General features: G+C 38.9%; 2 protein-coding genes across 3 annotated transcripts in view; one reads left to right on the top strand and one right to left on the bottom strand.

Annotated features, from left to right (window-relative positions):
* LOC306890238 (uncharacterized protein) overlaps nt 1-23,010 on the bottom strand; it is a 39,795-nt gene that overhangs the window by 3,389 nt on the left and 13,396 nt on the right. Inside the window, exons 11-15 of one of the 2 annotated variants that reach the window (XM_079449810.1) lie at nt 21,623-21,727; nt 20,739-20,905; nt 20,422-20,531; nt 18,746-18,943; nt 10,563-11,171 (exon numbers count right to left, since the gene is read on the bottom strand). In XM_079449810.1, coding sequence (XP_079305936.1) covers nt 11,078-11,171; nt 18,746-18,943; nt 20,422-20,531; nt 20,739-20,905; nt 21,623-21,727 — 674 coding nt within the window. In that variant the 3' untranslated portion in view covers nt 10,563-11,077. Of the gene's footprint in view, nt 1-10,562; nt 11,172-18,745; nt 18,944-20,421; nt 20,532-20,738; nt 20,906-21,622; nt 21,728-23,010 lie in introns of those variants that run through there. The other variant, XM_079449811.1, reaches the window with a different exon arrangement.
* Nucleotides 815-3,684, top strand: rassf10a (Ras association domain family member 10a). The gene has a single exon (XM_079449619.1). The coding sequence runs from the start codon at nt 1,013-1,015 to the stop codon at nt 2,390-2,392; it is 1,380 nt and encodes a 459-aa protein (XP_079305745.1). The 5' UTR covers nt 815-1,012; the 3' UTR covers nt 2,393-3,684.

Genomic DNA, 23,010 nt, shown 5'->3' with positions numbered 1-23,010 from the left:
AGAGCTGCTCAGATGTAAGATGATGACGCTGCCCAAAGGGCCGTTTGGAAACCAAGATCAGGCTAATGCACATCTGATTACAAGACAGTGATTTATTATACGAACACACTTCAGTTATTCTCCTTATAGCACTGTTAAATCTCATGCACAAAATCTCATAATCACCATAAATGTATATTTTATAACTTTGACGAAAATAAGAAAATGCAAATTAATTCAGGACACAGAAGAGCTTTCACATGAATATACTTCTGGAAAAAACAGTGCTTATGGATTTCACGGTTATAATGGGAATTGTTTTGGTTAATGGAAACTACAATGGTCTCTGTTTTGTAACGTGTTGGGTTCTGTTGTTGGAATGAGAATCAACACCATTAAATTCTACTGAAATAAGATTCAAAAACACAATATACAACAAAAGGTTTGTTTAGAATATAATAATGTTGGTTCCCTCATAGCTTCTTAAATCAACCATTTCTGTCTTACTTTTAGTAGGAATAAATGTCCACTACATTGTGAAGAAACGTTTTGGGAACGTTAAGGTTCTTGATGAAACCGGTTCTTCGTTTTGCGTTTTAGAATGTGATGTGAATAAAGACGTTTTGTAATAGTTTCATATTTTAACCCATGGCGATGTTTATAAACGACTGGACGGTTTTTACAAGATAAACATAATACATATTTTGAGATTCAATCCATGACATTTGTACAGTGCTGCTGGTGTTGTATTCGGTCTATATCATGTGATCTTGGGAAACGGTGAGTTGTGGGCGGTGCCTGAGCGCGCAGAAACACACAAGTGTAGTTTAGAGACAAATATAACTATCGGTTCGATGTTACGGACGCACGCACGCAACCAGTCGGCACAACGTGATACATATCTTCTCTATTTTATTAAGTCATTTTTCTAAAACTTTCCAGCTGACCCCATGGATGACAAACCGGAGTTTGAGTTCATTCAAACTCCATGAACTACCGGACGGTTAAACCTGTTTCAGCAAACTGAATGTAAATGATGGAACCGGAGGAGGGTAAAGTCTCGGTGTGGGTATGCCGGGAGGAGAAATTGGTGTCCGGACTCTCGAGACGAACCACCTGCGCGGACATGGTGAGGGTTCTGCTGGATGACCAGAACTTACAGAAAGGTGCGAACGCAGCGATTCTCACCGGCACCCCGCAATCTTACTGCATCGTGGAAAAGTGGAGAGGGTATGAAAGGATATTACCCAATAAAACGAAAATCCTGCGCCTTTGGAGCGCCTGGGGTGACGAGCAGGAGAACGTGAGGTTCGTCCTGGTTAAAAACGAGGCGTTCCTGCCCAACAGCGGACCGCGGAGCGCCGAGGCGCGCGTCGTGCTCAGCAAGGAAAGTCCGTGCACCCACAAGGGCGCAGCCAGACCCACGATGGCGATTTCGCAGGAAAAACAACGCAGGATTGTCCGCAAGGCTTTTAGAAAGTTGGACAAAATAAATAAAAAGAAAGAGGACACTTTGATACGAGACGGTTCGTCCGCGGAAAAAATGGAGACGCTCGTTCATCTTATTATCTCACAGGATCACACTATTCGACAGCAGATACAGCGGATCAAAGAGCTGGATAACGAAATCGAGACGTGTGAATCGAAAGTGCACTTTGACAGGATGACAAGACACGGGGTAAATTACGTTCAGGACACCTATATGCAGGACCAGGGCGCGGAGACTGAATCCACCGGACACCCAGACGCGCCGTGCGCCTTCGCGCGGGCTGTTGAGCGGTTCGAGGAATACGCGTCACGGTGCGACGAAGTGATCAAACTTCAGGACGAACTAACTGAGCAGGAGGCTCTGATGGATATACTTTCTTGTGAAATACAGGAAGAACTTAACCATAGGTGGATGAGACGGCGACGAGAGGAGCTCTGCGACAAAGATGTGGCTGAGGAAATGGCCCTTAGGGTGACTTCGGTCTCCGGGGAAACGATCCCAGTGTTTCAACAGCCCCTGTCGGACGACGAACTTCAGCTGGACGAGGAGAGAATCAAAACACAACTGGATACGAGTTTGTACATCGGGCTGCGCTTGAACACAGATATGGAGAGCGCAAAGAACGATTTGGAATTCAGTCAAGAGCTTTTGGGTGCGAAGGAACGGGAGTTGAGGGAACTGCTGGAAAAGGTTCACAGATTAGACGAACTAGAAGAGAAAGAGTCGAAAGACAGCAAAGATGGGTCAATTGAGCCTGAAAGCGAACAGGTGCCTCCCGCTGACAAGGATGAGAATATTTGGGTGGAGCAGGCGAGGGGACTCTCGAAGACCTGCAGGGCCAATGATGATGACTCGGACACGGGACTGAGCTCAATGCACAGCCAAGACTCGGATAACGCAGCTGTTTGCGAGTCACTTGTGTGAGTCGTTCAGTACTGAACTCAGGGAACAGTTGCCTCTATTGATTTCAATGTAATATTCTCTCTTTATAAGAGAGTAATGCATGCTAAATTTACCAGCGTAGTGTTATGATCGCTCTCATGTAAACATGTACAGTAGCTTGTAAGGTGCTTGCTTACCAAATAGTAACCAAGTAACCAGTGTATAGACTGAGATGTCCACTGTGTGCAGACCGATGTTTATATAAACAACATGCATTTGTTTTTATTGCATGCAAGGTGATGTTAAAGAATTATGTATTTATTGTAGAAATGTTTAGGCGTATATATAATAGTTCACCCAAAAATGAAAATTCTGTCATCATCTACTGACCCTCTTTTCAGTTTAAACCTGTATGACTTTTTTCTGCAGAACACAAACGAAGATATTTTGACGATTTTTCTCCCATTTACGTGCATTGGTTTTGTGTGCACACAATAGATGGGTGACGGTGCTGTTTGGTTACTCACTTTCTTCAAAATATCTTTCGTGTTCTGAGAAAGAAAGTCACACAGGTTTAAAATGACAATACCAAACGATGACACAATTTGGATTTTTTGTTGAACTATCACCATTTAAGCAGATATGTGATAACTTCAATGTCATGAAGCCACCTTCACCAGATTAATAATTAGAATGATTCGCTAACAGCTTTAAGATCATAAAAAATTGTTCCCCTAAGGGTTTAGGCATAACAGGTTTGATAGTTTTGAAAACTAACGCAGTGAGAATCAAAATCATATTTTGAATACAGTGTTGGGTGTATCTAGTTACTACGTAATTTACTGTAATTTAATTACTTTTCCCTTGAAAATGTAAAATAAGGGATCACTCTTATTTTTCTGTAATTGAATTACAGTTACTTCTGATGGAATTGAACTAAATCCTGTGTAATATATTCAACAGTGGAAATGAAATCAAGTCTAACTTGGAAATGTTTGCTTTAAAGTGTCCTTCTCACATTTGTATACTTTGGGCGGTTAATAAGAATAATTTGCATAGTTATTTTTTATTAATTTGAATGAATAAATTATTTCATGTCTATCCTTAAATTAATTCTAATCCAGCTTGATGTAGGATAGAGAAAGTAATTAGTATTAAGTAATTAAATACTTTTTGGAGAGAGTCATTTAATTACACTATTGAATCTGTAACAAGTAACTAGTAATTCATTACTTTTTCAGAGTAACTTCCCCAACACTGTTTGAATACAAAATATATGAAATTCCTGGCTATGAAAATGCAAATGAGATGCCACAAAATAAAACTGTGAAGAGAGATGCACATGTATGGAAATCTTAATCGCTCACACATGAATCCTGAAAACTAACAGTAATAATATTAAAGTATTAATCTTAAAGGGATAGTTCACCCAAAAATTAATTTACTCACCCTCTCAGAACAGAAAGATAAGCTATATTTTGAAGAGTGTACCTAATAACGATGGTACCCATTGATTTGCATTGGTTTTATGTCCATACAGTAGAAGTCTATGGGTACCGCTGTTGTTCAGTTACTAACATTCTTCAAAATATCTTCTTTTGTCACACAGGTTTAAATTGACAAGAGGGTGAGTAAACGATGACACTGAACTTTAAAACGCACTTTTCCATGCCAAGATATAAAAAGATAGGCTATGTAAAATCTACTGTCGATTCAAAAGGAAGAGAGGGAAATTGTGGGTCTGGTTTCCTGTTGGCATCAGTTTGTTCTGTGATTAAAGCAGGGGGGATGGGAGACAGAGATGATAAAGCGCCAATAATCTGGATCGGATTGAACCATTTCAAATAAACAACCGCAGAAATAGATGTGTCTAACACAAGCTGCTTTGAGAGGTTTGGAAAAGATTCAGGAACAGCTGGACAGGCAGAAATCTACAACGTGCCGAATGTGGGACAAACACTGCATGGCCATGTTGAATCAGACATCATGCAGAGCGAGCAATTGAAAACATTCAGTGTTATTCTGGGAATTTGACGAACTGTTGAGATGTTTGTCTAAAATAAAAGCAGGGATTTATGACTATAATACAGAAAATCTGACTAAAGCCAATCTGCAGTGCTTTCCTATATTTTTCAGCAGCTTTATCTATATATCTATTATGAATACATTTGTTTTTATATGAGGACTGTAAAGAAATTGTATGCAAATACACCTCAGGTTTTGAGATAAGTGTAAGCAACATGTGCAGCAAGGTGCTTTCCTGCCCTTCTTCCACCTGCACAAATGAAACCCTGCTTTTCTGTGAAATGTAATCTGTAAAAAAGGCAGCACAGCATTTCTTCACCCGCCCCTGCATATCTGGTACAGGGCATCTGTTTTGAAACGCAAAGCTTGAACTAACATTTGTTAAAAATTAAAAAAGCGAGTAGTGCACTTGCCAACACAGGTTTAGGTTCAGCTGTGAGCGGTTGCCAGGTATCCACCCCGATCGGCTGGTTAAATTGTGACATAAGGATCACAATTTTTTGCATCAAGACTCTATTTTTTTCAATGGGACTACTATCTAAGCACCTTATTTATGATCACAGTTAATTCATATCACACATTTAAGCTGAAACTCACTGTGTACATCATCGGCTCAAAGCATCACAACTCCAATTTATTTATGTTTCATAAAAAAATGAATCACTGTTAAACCATGTAGGATTAAGATAGAGATAAAGGTTAGGATTACGGTACACTGCGAATGTATATCGTTTGATGGTTTAGATCTCGCTGACATGATCTATTGTATTTGACTTTGTTCACAGTGTAGTTGGTAATTCACGAATGCACCGCAGCCCCTTTCAGCCATATTGGTTCATTCAGTACAAATGTCTGCTTAGCGTGTTATATCACCACCAATGGGAATTAAGCTCTGACATCAACCCGCCACATTAAGTTAGTGCCGAGCCACTGAGCATATTACAGCACTCAGGTGCACAGGTGCTTCAAGCACGCATACATGCAGGTGCACACACACCTGGCCGGTCTCTCATTAGCTGAAGAGCTCACAGAAAAGCTGCCTTTGCCATCATATGTAAACAGGCATATAAAACTAATTGTATCATTATTGCCATTGTCAGAGTTCAGGTATGTTTAGCTTATGCAATGTTTTTCATGGCGCCTACTGAACGAGTTGAATGGCCTGTCGAAAAAACAAAAGCATCTGTTCGTGTGACGTTCAATGCGTATGCAAACATTTCAATGCACATTATGGGCAGCGGCACGCACCAACATACAAGATAAACATAATGAATATAGAAACTTGTTTGTTATGATGATGCAGGAAATGAGAAAATGCCACGATGCAGGGAGGAGTAAAGAATCAATGGGAATTGCTACATGTGACGCATTATATTTACATAACCGTATGCATACTGTATACCACAAAAGTATCAAGTCTGAACGTTGTTCCAAAACAGTTTGATGCAATAAACAAATACAAAACGCGCTCCTGACTCAACCAAAATGGAAGGAGACCCAAGCAGCTCTCATGAACGTTTCCAAATGCACCAACTCGGCTCTGTAACACACACACGCTTTGGACAGATTAAGCAGGGAAATCTCTCCGAGGCATAATGCCCTCATGGGAAGATTATAAATAATAGTTTCCTCAGGCAATGCCTCAAGTGAAGATTATGGTCAGCCGGTGAAGTTAGGTTGAACACTGTTTAATGAGTCGAGCACAGAGAAAAGATAAGTAAAATGTTAAAGCTAAAGAGAATGGCTTTACGGCTATTACTCACAAAGAGTCATTTATTCCCACGTGTCTACCGCGTCGGTAGTTTACAGCAGGTGCACCCACGAGGTACTGATGCATTGCTTTATTGACATCCAAAATCATTTTGTTTGACCGTGGTGATTTACAGTAAAGGAATGCAAGCCTTTGGTTGGAGGATTACTCATTTACAAAAGGTAAACACATCTGGCTGGTTGCCTTGACCTATCATGGATCCCTGCGACAGACAAACCCAGAATATGAGGAAACATGTTCTGCTGGCTGAGACATGATGTTCCCTGTTTATGGCCCAAACACAAAAAAACAGATAGAACGGTTGACAAAGAATGAGAGAGAATAAAAGAAGTTATGTTTTATAACCTGCCAAATCATTTCAAAAGTATTTACTGTCATTTATCATGGTATGCAGCACATAGTGTGTTAATAATGCCAAGTGAACTAACCGGAGCTGTCATTGTAAAGTTGTATTCGAAATAATAACATGATACGCTAATAATTAAGTGAATCACATAGAGCAATATAGACTGAGAAATGCAAGCCAACAAGGACAATTCTTGGAAAGTTGGAATATACCATAAAAAGGGCATTAAGCAAGATTATATGTCATTGCTAAACATTCTATGATAAACAAACAGTATTTTTGTATAGTTAAAAACATAGAAATAATGTTTTGGGACATATTTTTGGAAGGTGCGATTTAAAAGATTCAAACAACTTGGAAAAGAGATTGTAAATCGTTCAAAACTAAAAAATAATATTTTAAAAAGTCAACACATTGAACACAAATGCATCGCTGGACAACATTCCAGAGATATTCATTTAGAAATTTCAGGAAATATGATTTATATGCGTGTTCTGCATTTTTATAATCACTTTAAATTCATGCAATAAATTGACAGCGCTAGAATAATGATATGTACAATACACAGTCTTAACATTTTAGAAGGTTGTGATTAAGAAAAACAAACAGCAAGTTTGCATGCGGTCCCAGCAAATCCAATAGAAGGTATCGGTAAAGATATAACAAAAAGCCAAAGCCCCTCCCATTTCCTTCATTTTTTCCAGTGCACATGTGAATCCCACAGAGCTACCGTACCGGTCTCGTTTTGTAAAACGATGGAGCAAAACTCATCATTGGCATGGCAGAACAAGTCACGGCACACAAACTAAAAAACAGCAATCTGCCATTTACCTGTCAATACCTCTAATCTTAAAACAGAGCTGCTAATCTTACTCTTCGTACAAACACCCGTGATGTAACTCGACTGCATTCAAAAATAGAGCTGAAAGCAATACACTCCAAGGCGTTTTCACTTTAACAGATCTAGCAGCAATTAGACTAATATCCAAAAACATACATTAACTACATTTCGGTTTAAACTTCAATGAAACTGTCAACAACCTCTGACAGAATGTGTAGAGGTGGAGTGCGTTCATTGTTCACCTGTAATCACCTGCATTGTGTCCATCACATGCACCAAGAATTAGGTTACAAACTACTATTGAAGAAAAACAGATTAGCGCACTAAATCCCGTCTGGTGACATCATAATGCGAGCGATGAAATCTTTCTGAAGAAACCAAACCCTAGTACTTTTCTCAGGGTGAAAGTGTGCGGTTGGTTTTATTCTAAGAATGCTTCGTGCTTGTGCCGGATGCCCACATCCCATAATATGAAGCTCAGGAAGCAGATGGCTTTTCACCGTTTCCTGCACACCGAAGAGAAAGGAAAAGAGGGAACGCGCAGGTACTTTGGTGGGAAACAAACAGAATTTATTTGGCAGTGATACGTCGCTTGCTACACCTGGTTGACCCTCTAAAGTTTCCAAAGAACCTGCACATTCAGGTTATTCAGAAAAACATCTGACATAGTAGAGCCAGACTATGATGCTATCTGGAATAATTCTCACAATAAATAAAGAAAAAAAAAGGTTAAGGTCTTGTACACGCAGACAAAATCTTTGTCAGATACAGCTGATAAACTTCGTGAGAGGGCGGAAGCTTGTGAGAAAGAAAACCGTCAATTATTTATTAAACCCCAACGGTCTTTTACACATGGCTAAGGCATATGGCAAAGCATGATGTCACATCAGAGAACAGAAACGAGACAAATGACATCCTAATTGTAGAGTGCAAAATAACCCCTGGACCAAACCTTCAGGGAAAATCCAACTCCTCATGAGCTCCATTAAACAGACCTCAGGCCTGTAGTAAAAGTCCCTAAAACACACAGGATTGCTTGTTTGCCTGAAGGTCTTTGCGTTAATAAATGCGTTCCATGTCCGTTTGGCCATCAAGCGAAACATTGACAAGAAGCCAAATGATCGAGAAACCTCAGGCATTGCTGGGAAACGACAGAAGATCATTTCCCACTGGAACGCGGTTTACATTTTCTATGTCAATGTTTTACTTATTCCAAACGGATTTTGCTTTAAAGGTGCTGTGTGTCATTTTTTGCCCCTCACATTAAATTCACCATGTTGTTTCTACAGTAGCCCTAAACGGAGCGCGATTCTTAAATACGTTATCTCCTTCGGCAAAGAAGCAAACACGTGACGACACCTTAGTTCTGTGTCAACCACCAGAATGCTTAGAAAGGGAGGGGTGGAAAGGGGGCATTGCATGCGATTCGCAACCTCGCCACTAGATGCCGCTAATTTGCATATAGTGAACCTTTAAGCTTCACTAAAGAAAAAAGTGATTTGTCACTTTGGTATCAGTGTGCACAACCCCCCTTAAAAACTTAATGAAGAACAATGATCCAAATTTTTCCCGTTCCCACGCAAGCTTGCGATGAAATATAAATACGTCACATTAACAAGCAAATTAGAGAGGAGGAAGATCAAATGAACGGGGATGTTTTTTCAAATACAAACAAAGCTGACCTCTGTGTGCAGGCCTGCCCTGGGGTTCGGAGGAGCGTATCTTCTGGCTTTGATCCTGAACTAGTGGCTTTGAGCCATTACAAGGTCATGGAGGTTCACTCAAAGCATTCCTCGACTTAATAGGTCACTACACTAATAGATTATGAAGAGATGGGTGGGTGGGGGATTGACAAAGGTATGCGATATCTCAGAAAGGTTGTAGCACACTAAAAGTATAGAGAGTTCACTTTATGCTTTATATTTATTTTTTTCCCACTAAAATAGGTGTGGTGTCCCTTAATAGTACAATAATGACCTATGAGCGAAGACAAGAATCACTATTATTATACTTCAATCTTTAGTTATATACATACAGTACATCCTTTATGCATACAGTTATATCGTAAATGATGTGAATTATTATATATGTGTGAATTATATTTAGTAGTGATAACCTTGCACGCATATAAGTAAACAAGTAAACAAAGCACTTGTTTAAAACAAATGATCTGTAGTACAGAACGTATCACTAATGACTAATGATAAGATTAACTCGGGATAATCAGTCAACCTTTTGAAAGAAATACAGCGTGTGAACTATGCTTTGAGTTGACCAGCGTAAAAATCGATAGCAAACACGATTGCGTGAATGCCGAACGGTTTGAAAAACCGTATCAATATGCTCACTTCAAACAGAAAAAGACCTTCGAGGATCATGAAGAAAAGGAAGAGATAAAACAACAATCCAGGGCAAAACAGAAACCGGCTCTTCCACTGTGACATCAGCGTCAGACACGCTCGCGTGTGGCTCTGAAACCTACACCTCTGATAATTACAGACTGTGACGCTAACAAACTTTATGAATCACCCACACACTCTGATGGAAAAAAGACTGTCTGTATGTGTTGTCACTGTATTCCTAGTGTTCAACCAACATTTACCAGAGAAGTTCTTGAGGACCAGCGGTAAACCTTTGGTATACATGGGTACCCACAATGCCATCTAGTTTTAGCTGATTGGGGTTTTACTTAATCGATTCTTAGTATTTCATGGCGTTTTACGCTTTTAGATCTTTACCAGCAGAATACATGTGGATAAAGGTTCTGGTCAAGCCTGATTTCTTGAGATTTATTTCAAGTACAATTTGATTATTTATGCCAGTGGTTCTATTTCGCTGTAAGGCAACTTTTGTGTATAGAGTGCATTGCTTTGTGCCCCCGACATTACACGTTCAATTTTAATAAAGCCAAAGACATACATATATATGTTTTGCTTATAGTCAATGTTTTCTTGTACAGCTGCTTTGTAACAATGAAAACTGTAAAAAGCGCTATATAAATAAAGCTGACTTGACTTGACATACAACAATACAAAGCTGGACCATCAATTCCGTGGTTGGTGGTCTTATTTTTTTATGTTTGATTGCATAAAATGTATGATCAATTTCAAAATTTCATAAAATGCCGCAAAAACTGTGGCCCTGCTGGCTCCATCTTGGGTCCCCCAGTTTGAGAGCCACTAATTTACACAGTGGCGTAATAAAAACAGACAAAAGTAAACAAATATTTCCATTAAATATGACTTTATATTAAATTATGTAATACTTTCTTATAAAGCTTAAAACAAACCATTTTAGACACTAGTGAACAACAAAACATCAAAATAATACAATTATTTGAGTACGAAGCAAAGGTCCTGCGTAATGTACATGACCCATTATGTCAATAAGGTCTTGACCATAGTTTGGAGCAGAAATGTCTCCACAAATTAAAAACAAGAGGCTAAAATGTGTCTTGTTTTTTATTAAATGACAATAAATGCTATATTAAAACACATACATTCTTACATTAATATGGGAAAAGCCATAAAAAAATCAACATTTTTAAACCAACATTCAATGCTGGTGTTTGTAGTGCATATAACCATTATGTGGTCAGTACGTTTCAGCCAAAAGTGATGTTGAACACTACATTAAGAATAGATCTGGGAAGGGATTCATTTAATAGTCCAAGATGACAGTATCTTGATTAATGAGAGGTTTTGAGGTACGTACGCGTTGTTCACTGGCGAGTCATGAGGTGTCTCAAATTAACTGTGATTCTCGCACTTGATTGGCTGTTGTGGGACATGTGCTGTAGTTTCTCTCAGTCAGAGGTGGACAATGTACAGACGCACACCTTTATTTACAAACAAAGAGAAAAACAATAGTTAGACAAGGTGTTGGTTCCTAAAACGCGACTTCTTGTACAATAATTCAAGCGGCAGATCACAATGCTTACTAGGCTGAAGTCTTATTTGGAGCTGCCCAGGTCATGGTTCACTCCTGGCTTTGAACCCGAAGTGTTACCATCTCGAAAACTAGTATAGTTTTGTGACATTTTTCACTTTGTGTGACTGTTTGGTCCAAATTTGAGTTTGTATACACGTGTTATTAAGCAACAAACACTTAGGTGTCATTGAGGTAAGGTATGTTGGCGGAAGTTAAATACCTCTGTAGCATGGCAACAAGTCTAGAGGTGTTTCTAAAACATTTTACTCATGTTATTGTCTCTCTGTTTTTACCATTAAAACATCACAAGTGCATTTGGCTGCTTGCCAGACGCAGGTAGTATGCGCTAGAATGGCAAAAGTGATGGCCAGATATTTATCATACCAGTCGCAAAACATACCATAGTCCATATAAACCAAACCCTGGACCGGAATTTTCTAGTGAAATCAGGTGGAGTTGCTCTGAACGACACAATTCTGAGTAAATACATTGATTTGGTTTTCACTGCAAACTCTGATGCAAAACATCATTTGACATCATCAGACACACACATTTCACTGTCCCCGAACAGGTGGTCTAGCTTTTGTTGAATCTAGATATGTCGCTTATTGCTCCCTGAACTCTCTGTAAGTCGCTTTGGATAAAAGCGTCTGCTAAATGACTAAATGTAAACATTATAGATGTACAGTATACTACCATACAAAGATTCAGCAATGACTCCTATCACATGATTATAAGAAGTGAATCTAGCAACAAAATGCTACAATGAATGAATAAAATCATATTTTCTGTATATTTGATGAGAAGTCCCTACCAAACACAACAGGGAATAAACAATGCATATTTCTTGTTTATAGCCTCATTTGAACTCTTAAATTAAAAATGAAGGCACATCAAAATGTCCCTGTTACTGTTCTCAGAGCATGCTTCATAAATCTGTGGGTTAAAAGCATGAGGTGCAACAAAAGCTTTTTGGTCCTGTATTCTCTCTCTTTCCTCTCCGAGGAGCGCTCAAAATATCCCCTAGGCCAGCTCTGGAGTTCACAGATAATCTGCTGAACATCAACTTGTACTTCAACTCACTGAAAAAATAAACACATTTTCAATGAATTTGATTACACTGGGGTCACGTTTTCTGCAAATAAAACAAAAATCACTTAATTTGAACGGATTTGCTCTGTTTGTGTTGCACCAACTTGACGTTCTTAACCAAGTCACTACTGACTCCCATAGTAGGACAAGCGACTACTATAAGAGTCAATGGTGACCCAAGATGACTTGGTTGCAAACGTTCATTAAAATATCTTTATTTGTGTTTAGCACAGTAGAGAAATGAATCCAGGTTTGTCACAACTGGAGGGAGATTGTCATGTTGGGATGAACTATTAATTTAACTATTCCTGCGAGATGCATGTACACTTTCAAATATTACTCACTTTAAAACATAAATTCAACATTTTTATGTTAGTCTGGGTTTGAATTTCCTAAAATCTGGATGAAAATGATTTATGAATAAACATAGTTAACATTTAAAAGCACGCAACGTAACAGTGACAAAGTGTTGCATTTGCTCATTTTAATAAACTCATTTAAACAAGCAGCTCAATCTTTTCTGAGGGCTCACAATCCATTGACACACAATTTTGTGCATGTAAAGATGTTCACATTTTCTGCTCATAAACATTATGTACACCGAGCTTTTCAAAATGTTTTTCTTTCCGGAGACCATCACAAATCCATAAGGCAGCGCTGTGAATAGTGTCTATCTGCTTCCACTTCACTGCGTCCGGACAACACAAGCCCACTAGCGGCTAAACAGCACATTGAGTTGCTTTTATCACAATGTGTCTCTTTCAAGCTCGGCAGCTTGATCTCTGCAAACCAATGCAGAGTTAAAGCATGTGTGTCCGTGTGGACCAGCTGCTTCCAGAGCAGACCCACCGCGGTTGTTTTTTTTAGGAGATTATCCTGAGTTTAGCCATGCTGAATTTAGCTGTTTGTCTGCACGGTGAGATGCGGACGCCTGGTAAACACCATTGAAATGGAGTGTTTGGGTAGACAATGGAAGGGTAAGGTGATGATGCCCAGGAGGAGACAGCCGATACGGACTGCCTAGGTTGCCAGTTTGGCCTAATTGAAGCCTGGTATATCAAATAAAGTTAGTTTTGGGATACAGTTTATATTATATATACATACATCCTTGACACCTCAGAACATTATGCTTTGATGCACTGAGCTTTGCTCATTATTCTCCTTCAACCATCTGTCAGAACTCCATCTGTAACACACACAAACCGTCTTTAATATACTAGACAGCTGCTGGTTAAAAGGATGTGGGGGGCTTCACGTGCCCGTCGCATTAGCAGAGAGGCAATTTAAGCACTTAGGCAGAAGATGGTGTTACCGAACAAATCCAATTCCTTTGTTCATTAACAAAAGTGCACTGGTGACCTCTGACCCCGGACACCACAATGCTGCCCGAGTGTGACCCACAAGTGAACGGGATGGAAAGACATGAAAAAACCTTAAAGGCAGAGCACGTAAAGCAGAGCAGAATTCCAGGAATTCTTGCGATCGAAAGAGTTTCAGAGTAACCAACCGTGAATATACACACTCGAATGCACACAAACTAGTCGAATAGGGGTTTGACTTCATTGAGTATTCTTGTGGTTACACCGGGAGTGGATTTGTGTATTTGTTGGACCACGTACACCCGAGAAGACATTACCAGCTTAAGACATAGCCTGTTGCACCTGGGATCATGTTATGATGTGCATAATTCATAATGTGTAATTACAAAGATACATTACGAACGCATAAATCTTGCAAAAGAATTGTTTTATGATTTGGTTGTTTCATGAATGAAGCCCATTTAGCGCTACACTGTAACTATTTGGGGAGGAAAGGATGTGACCTTTTCGAAATACAATTGTCAAAGAACAAAAGAGTTGCTTGTGTAAACACATACATCTACTAGCACTTACTTCAAAGAAAGGAAAAGACCCGAGAAAGTTCTGTGTTGGAAGCAAATTTGTTTATAATGTACATACATATCCAGGCAGGTGTGAAAGAAGAAAAGGTCTCGGAGAAACTCGAGGTGGAATTACAACTTGACTCAACTTTTCATGTAAGAGAATGGTAACTACATTGAGCATTGCGCAGGACTAACAGGCGTGTGTGTGTGTGAGAGAGAGAGAGAGAGAGAGAGACATTTCCTTGGTTGGGAAATATTTGTTCTTCTCATGCAAGTAGAAATAAATGGACAAAGTCCACAGACCCTCACCCTTTTTCTGTATCACACACCTCTGATACTTCACTTAACACCTATATACATATACTATACTCTATGTGATATATGAATATAGTTGACGTAAAAAATTTGTAAGCATTTAAAGTGACAGTTCACCCAAAAATGAAAATTGTGTCTTCATTTACTCACCCTTGAGCTCTTGCAAATCTGTATAAATGTCTTTGTTCTGACGAATACTTGTAATCAAACAGTTCTTGGCCACCATTGACCATAGGAAAAATTGCTTTATAAAGGTCTTGTTGTGACAAAAATGACAATGATAGTTGCCCCAGAACTACATTTCTCAAAATATCTTCTTTAGTGTTCAACAGAACAAAGACATTCAAAAAGCACATTTTCCCACTATAGTAGTCAATGGTGGCCAAGAAGTGTTTGGTTACAAGCATTCTTCCAAATATATTTCTGTGTTTTATCAGAAAAAATAATTTATACAGTCAGTAAATGATGACAGAATTTTCCTTTTTGGGTGAACTGTCCCTTTAAGGCACAATTTATGTGAAGTTGCAACTTGTTGTTTGCTCAAAACTATCAAGTTAAAAAATTCCATTGACAAAAACTGGTGTCAATTTTCATTCCATGTTGACTTTATGTGGCCGTCTTTGTAGGAAGTAGACAGCAAGGCAGCTTTTAAAACCTGGAACAGAGTTAAAGTATTAATCTCCTCTCGCTCTAATTTCTATTTACTACAACCGAGTGAGGGTGCGTTGTAAATTCTTCGCACGGAATCAGGTTTCCAACAAATAGAAAGAGTTTCCCCAATGACTCGACACACTGGGTCAGCCGCTGGCTTCTTAACAGCCGGGTGACGGTGGGAAATCAGGAGCTTATCCATAAATAAGTAAAAGCCACTCCAGGTCTGCGTTGCTAATGCTGGGAGACCATACTACTCATCATTCCCTTGGTTTCGATCCCACTGTTCTCTGTTGACAGTCTCTGGTGGCTTTCCTCAACGTTGTTGTTTCTACAACATTTAGCTTAGCCCCCCCTCAAAAAAGCACTAATAAATGAAATAAAAAATATATTTCTAGTGGTTTAGGCAAACTAAGAGCTGAATGTAGAACAGGTCATATCACTCCTATCCAACAGCCTGGCACAAAACTACAGAGGATCAGACCTAAAGTAGCCCATGTACTGCATTTCAACCCATGTATACTCTATCACTACACTTTATGGGTTGCCAGATATGTTATAATCTTTTCCTCTGGGAGCCCCTAGACACCAGATACAGAGGAAGATCAAACACTGGGCACAGAATCACATGTCTCTCCTGAACCGCGTAGAGTATGACGCACCCATGGCACACACGGACAGAGGTTTTTCCCATAACTCTCCCTTCCTCTGGGCTGTCAGCTGTGGGATGTCTGGCAATCATATGATTAGGAGAGAACCACACCATTGATACAACCAGGTTTAAAATATCTAGGAGTGGTGGCTGAAGCACTGCAAAAGCTTCAAAGTGGGACAGAAGTCAAAGAGCTCCACTTCTGTGCATCGCATAGCCACTTCTGTAAGAACTAGGCTATTCCTTTGTTTGAAAATAACCTACATAAATGTTATAGGAATTGCTGACGTAAGTGACATTCATGTGTTAAAAATTTTGAAAAAATGAATTTAAAGGGATAGTTCACCCAAAAATTTAAATGACGTCATTATTTACTCACCCTTGAGTTGTTCCAAACCTGTATACATTTATTTGTTCTGCTAAACACAAAGGAAGATATTTGGATATGTCAGTAACCAAACAGATCTCATCCCCACATTCATTGCCTGGGTAGATAAAATAAATACTATGGGAGTTAATGGGGGATGAGATCTGTTTGATTACTGACATTCTTCCAAATATCTATCGTTCAGTGGTAAGAGCATGGTGCTAGCAACGGCGATGTCGTGGGTTCGATCCCAGGGGATTGCCCATACTTAGAAACAAATATATAGTATAATGCAATGTAAGTCGCTTTGGATAAAAGCATCTGCCAAATGCATAAATGTAAATTTAAATCTGCCTTTGAGTTTAGCAACTAAATTTACACAGATTTGGAACAATTGGAGGGTGTGTAAATAATGACAGAAATGTCATTTTAGGGTGAATTATTCCTTTAAGCGCAATTACAGCTGCAATCCATAACTTGTCTCAATGTCGCCCCCTCTGTTTGAAACACAGAATGGCAGATTACTATAATTTACTAAAAAGCTTAAAAAGTTACACACTGCCGCTTCAAACAGACTTACTTTAAAGACAGCTAAAACAAATTCTGTTCTGTTATTTGATACCGCTGAACTAAAAAAATAAACTTAAGAAAACGTTTAGCATTTTAATGTGTGTTTACATACAAAAGCCTTAAACTTAATGAGCCTACCACTAGATTTAGGCATCTGAATGAAGGAAAAATGTAGTTACACCACTTTTAGGCATCGAAGTAGCAATTAAGATGTTCCTGGCAGGGATTCAGATTTTAGGAACTTGGCCATTTTCTGCACTATTGGTTCATGGGGGATTGAAATTCCCAGAGGCTGATGATGAAACGAAACAGGGTTGTTTCCCTACAATAATGAGGACGTCTCATAGAACTCCATTGTTTTCTCTACCAGGCTAATGATAATTATATCCCCTAATTCTAGCCAAACACTAAACCCTTTAAATCTAATAATAGCAGGTTTGTTTGGATTTTGAGTAACACAATATATGCCGCTTTATTACAAAAACCTTTTCCCAAAACTAACCAAACCCACAAACACGCAAAACAATCTTGGCAAAAGGAGCAAAATTACTTATGTAAAAGTTTCACGGTCTCTCCTGACATCACTACAAAGTGCTACAAAGGCAGTTCAAAGACATGAGAAAGGTGAATGTTAAAAGCTTAAAAGGGCAGATGCTTGTTTTTATAGCTGCTGTGACTCATCTGCTCCCGTGTCAAGCTCTTCCATAAGGGCAGGTGGAAGCGGCTCTCTGGGGGCCTGAGGGTAGATGTGCCGGGTTTAAATACAGACTGCTGACATAACTGACCGGAGATCAACGCTTTTCTCATCTTTCCGCCACACCTACAACTTTTCCGCCTGATCCCAGAGGGTGCAAGATGCTGAATGCAAAATTTTAAAACCATAAAGACCCTAAAAAGGAAGCAGACATAATGTCTATTTTTTGAGCTCATCTGTATTGACTCTTTTTCAAAGCGAGGTGGATGGAAATAGAAAAGCTGAAGGGTGGGAATACTAGAAAATGTAATTGACAGCAGAAAAATCTTTACACATATTATTTTAATATCACATTTAAAACTGATTTTTGATGCCGTCATAATTTGGACCCTATAGTATCCTCTACGTCATTGAAAGTTCATAGCTGTTTCCATGAATGCTGAAAAATGATGGTTATAATTTATTAGATTTAAAGAAATATGTGCAAGACTGAACGTTTCTCTGATTATCTGAGATCAGAACTAATTCACAAGAGTGCAACTCTAAAGAGCTCATATTCATCTTATTAATGTCTCATCTATCACTGGATTCTGTGCTTTTGTTTAAATCGTTCCCAGCTTTAAAGAATCCATCCGTCACTGTTATGAGGGATACGCTCCAGATTAAAACATCATTATAACCTACCCTGCCAAACCAAACTGATGCGAGTACCTGTCAGTTTAATCTGAAGCCCACACAATGTAAAGAAAACACTCATTATCGCTGTGACTGACCAACAAATGTTTATGGAATTACGTTTAACCAGAACAAAGGCCTGTACTTCCACAGAGCAAAAATATGAGTGAGAAAATTTACTGTACAGTTAGGAGGTCATGGTGTCATCCTGAAAGGTTTTATTTTGTGATAATGGCTGCCTGACTGAATGAGAGACATATTTCTATGTTATTAAATAAAAATATTTGGCTGTAGAATGCCACCATTAACCAATGAGAACTGAATTTTGTAAAGCTAACAAAAGTATGTACGAAGAACATTTTGTTAACATTCCCATAACGTTATGAAAACTTTATTTTTGACTATCGATGTAACAATGTTTTAATACTCCACAAATGTTTGTATGAAGTTGATAAAATGCTCTTTTAACATTACTGCAAAAACCATTTTGATAACTTTGGAAAAAACGTTAGCCAAAAGTTCCATGTTAGCTGGATAGTCTTTGCATTTTAAATGATAAATCTAAAGTGATAAAGATACAGTACCTGGTTTGAGTATCATGACAATCCTTATTGTTCTGGTTGTTTTCTGGTTGCACGCATGTTTCAGCTGATGCTTTTGGAGATCTGGTGCTGCGGTTCTTCAACAGGTGGGAGCTTCTGTGTCCCGACTGACTTGGACTCCTTCGGCGAGCTACTTTGCCCACGGGACCCGACCTCAGCCGCATTATCGAAGAGTTGGGGCTGTGGAAAAGCAAAATTCTGTGTTAAACCTATTAATTTTAACAAAAGTTACACAGCTTGAGCACTGTGTTATTTCATGTATACTTAAACAGGACTGTCTAATAGGAATTAGGCTTTAGTTTATGTCCCAAAGCGGACATCTTCTAATGTCTGGATACATAAAAAAATAAATATCCAATTCCTTTGGTTTTCTTACCAAGGTATTTTTTACATTGAAGCAATGTGTCACACACAATATAGAAAACACACAAACATGACTGTGGGCAGTTTATCTGTTCATCAGAGGAAGCACCTGCAGTCCTGATATTCACCCTTTTTTACCACACGCATGCCCGTGCACACACACACACACACACACACGCGCTGCATATGATAATCACTGTTGTGTAATCAATGGACATTCAATCTATTCATATGGATTCAAAGGAAACATCTAAGGACATAATATAAACCAGAAACACTATTTGTCACAGCATTATCATTATAGTATTATCATTACTGCTTGATGATTTAATTATTGCAAACAGAACAAATCCTGTTGTTACATCTAGTTTTATGGGATCAGGCAGAAGTGTTGAAAACTAAATCTGGAGGTTTGGACACACACAGAGAAACAGTCCTGTTATTTTGTCATTATGTCAAATTAGAATAATCCACACACTGACCCTTGGTGACCACATCAGGTTTTAGTAATTTCCTTGTCTTGACACTAATACGGAAGCTGGCAAGAATGGCAGGTATGCAGGCGGTTGCCTGCGACAGGTCTTTTTCCAATTTATACAAGGTTTTCCAATTGAACATTTTGTGTCTATTTAAAAGCAAGCGACTGTAATATTATGTTGGATCTGAAAACATGGATTCTGCCATTTAACACAAAAATAATTAAGAATAGACATTATGGCACATCAAGAAGACCTGCTTGTCTTAGGTGTGCTCTATACTAAGGCATTTCAACAATGTTCTGTATGAACGCAAGTACGCAACCTCCCAAAATGAAATGCGACGGCAGGCACATAAACTTGAATTTCCTGCATGATGATGATCATATAACCATATATGAACACTGAACACGCAAACTATTACAAATAGCCAGAAGCATTTTCCCAGAAAACTAAAGCCCTAGAACGAAATTCTCTCTCACACAGACAAAAGTACAAAGCCATAAATTTTGTCACTCTGTGAAATAAACAAACCACAAAAACCTGATGTGACAAGTCCATATGCTGTATATCCACAACCATATATCTATGAACCTCTCTAAGGTACTTTCTGTTGATCAACAAGCCCTTGGTCAACATTTAAAATTCACTTTAACTGTACAAAAGAATGCAGGAACATGCAAGGGAACAATCTGACGTATTTCTGGGTGGTGTAATGTCTCCTTTTAGATCCCTATATTGTGTGGGAACAATCTGACGTGTTTCTGGGAGGTGTAATGTCTCCTTTTAGATCCCTATATTGTGTTTTCTCGCACACACTTGTCCTCAGTGGCACATCCATCTGAATCTTGAGATGGGTGTCGCTCCTTTCTGACTCCGCCCACTGTGGAACTCTGGGAACGCCTACTGCTGCTTCTCCTGGCACGAGCCTTCAAAACGCAAAAATGCTTAGACCCCAGCAAAATACGTTTCTGAATGCTTATTCTACTTAAACGTAAAGTCTTTGTAGATACAGAATTATGTTTTACATTTTAATAAGAAAACATTTTATGCATTATTTTAACTTTTGACAAAAATGTCATACAAGAAAAAGTTAGGTAAAAGTGAATAAATCCAAATATAAAATGAGACTGCACCTGTGCGTGAGTGATGGAGGTGGATGTTCTGGTTTTGGGGAGGCGGGCGAGGGCGGAGCTTTTCTTGGCAGGAGAAGACTTGGCAGTCGCACTGTTCTTGCCCGTTTCCAAAAGTTGCTGAGCCACCTTCAGAAGTCGCGTAAAAACATTTTTAGCACCTGAAGCCTCTGAAAAGACAGATTGCAGGAAATATAATTGAACGATTGGTGTCACATTTTAGATACTGAGACGGATTTTTATTTTTAAGTGAACTGTCCCTTTAACTTCTGAGCTGCTGTTGAATTCCAGATACAGCAAAACAAACAAGGCACTACAGACGGTGCCACATTGAGCGACTGAATGTTATCGCCTCTATCACATTTACACAGGTGGTGCCGGCTCGCTCTTTCTGATGTAAGCTGTGTGCTGGAGAACAGATATCCATGCCGCTCACATATGCCACTGGGGATTTCAATAGAGTTCTGCTTGTCCCCTGTAATCGCGTCAACAGAACAAGGCAATGTGGGCTGTATTGTATTTCAAAGCTTGTGTTATGCGACTGTGATTTGTTTTGAACCAGACAGGTGACAGAGTACGGCTCTAAAAATGTTCTCTAAACTCTGTAATTCCCTTGACATTGAATGTGTAAATCAGTGACCTCCAACACAGCGTGTCAAGGGTTTTAGTCTATTGTCTTGATTTATTTTTCTGGGAGTTGTGCCAGTATCCACTCGTGCCGTGTGATTGGCCCAGAGCAATGTTATAATCTTGTAGATGACACGGCAGTGTGCAGTGGAGTGGTACGGGAACACTAAAGGTGAAAGTGGCTTTGAGACATTTTGTTAGGACTAGAAATGTGCAAAACTACCAGTCACCAGTCAAACCACCCACATCGACAAGCTCACCTTTCTTGGAGGTCTTGCGGGCGACTTCCCGTGGGGGTGTTTCATCTTTTTTCCCATTGCGGAGGAATGTCGAACCACTTTGAACATTAGTTTTTTCCACTTTCTCTACAAAGAAAACAAAAAGAACTGATAATACACTTGCAATTTTATTGGATGGTTAGTCGTACAATATCTAAAAGTGTTTGTTTTGGGTGTAAAGGTTTGAGTTTGAGAAAGCATCAACATAATTATTGAGACACGTTCTATCGTGCTCTGGAGCTTACTGAGAAAAATGCAGAAGGGTATCATAACTCAAACTTACCAAAGGGACACCAAAATAATCCTGTTATTCATATCCTTTTCTTGTGGTTTTCTCTCGTGACATAGAGCCACAAGAAGACAGAAGCTATTCATAAATTCCTCGAGGTTGCCTTGGGCAGATTCTGATGTATAATTTTGAAGTGGGAGATATGATAAGATGTGGATCACTGGACTTATGGGTAACTGTGACATATTGTGTTAGCTCAAATGCTAAGTCATCACCCTGACGTGTGCTAGTTAGCATTCAATACTGTCTACTTTTATTAGAGCGAAACGTGTTCTTTTGTAAGACGATATGTTAAAAGCATTGTACAAGTGCAACATCAATTAGGTTTAGCAAGCCTTTAAATGATTTAATCAAACACTGCTGAAGCCATTAATGATGTGAGGAGTTTTGCTCTGTAACATTCTGAATAATAAAAGTTACAATTAATGTTTGATGTTTGAACGAAGACTGAGGGAATGAGGACAGACCCAAAACCAATATTTAAAGAATTATAGAACAAATATTTAGATAGAAAAATGAAATGCATGTCAACAATGTGCACAAAAGAAAATTAAAATACCACTAAAGCTACCAGATATATAACTACAATGTTAAGATATATGGAAACATTGTAAATGTGCATATGGTTATATGCATAGGGTTGCAATAAAATTCTCAGAATTATTTCGTAAAATGCCCTTTTTTAAGATCATCTAAGTGACTTAAACCGGTTTTAGCTAAAGATCAAGCATGTTAGAAATAATATTATTGATCCATGATAAGGCAGAATTCAAAGATCACGAAAATCTAGAAAACTGAAAATAAATCAAATCTCGATTAAGCAAAAATACTCCGAATATAATAAAAAAACTGCAGTATTATTACACATACAAACTTTCACTTTTGCAGAGGCTGCCACAAAATGCTGACCCTCTTTTTACGTCAGCTTTGGTTGTGCACACCAGGTCAACGTGGATCAGCATTGAAAGCATATTTCTGCTCTGAAAGTGATAGCTGGCACTTCCTTTGACGCACACGAGCCACAATGTTGGCCTGGCAACCGGTAACCATGGCGTCTGTGCACAGGAACTCTGCAAGACCA

The sequence above is a fragment of the Barbatula barbatula genome (genome assembly GCF_947034865.1).
Source record: "Barbatula barbatula genome assembly, chromosome: 25".
NCBI classification, from domain to species: domain Eukaryota; kingdom Metazoa; phylum Chordata; class Actinopteri; order Cypriniformes; family Nemacheilidae; genus Barbatula; species Barbatula barbatula.
Note: the sequence above shows the minus strand (reverse complement) of the source record. Positions and strands in the feature narration are given on the sequence as shown.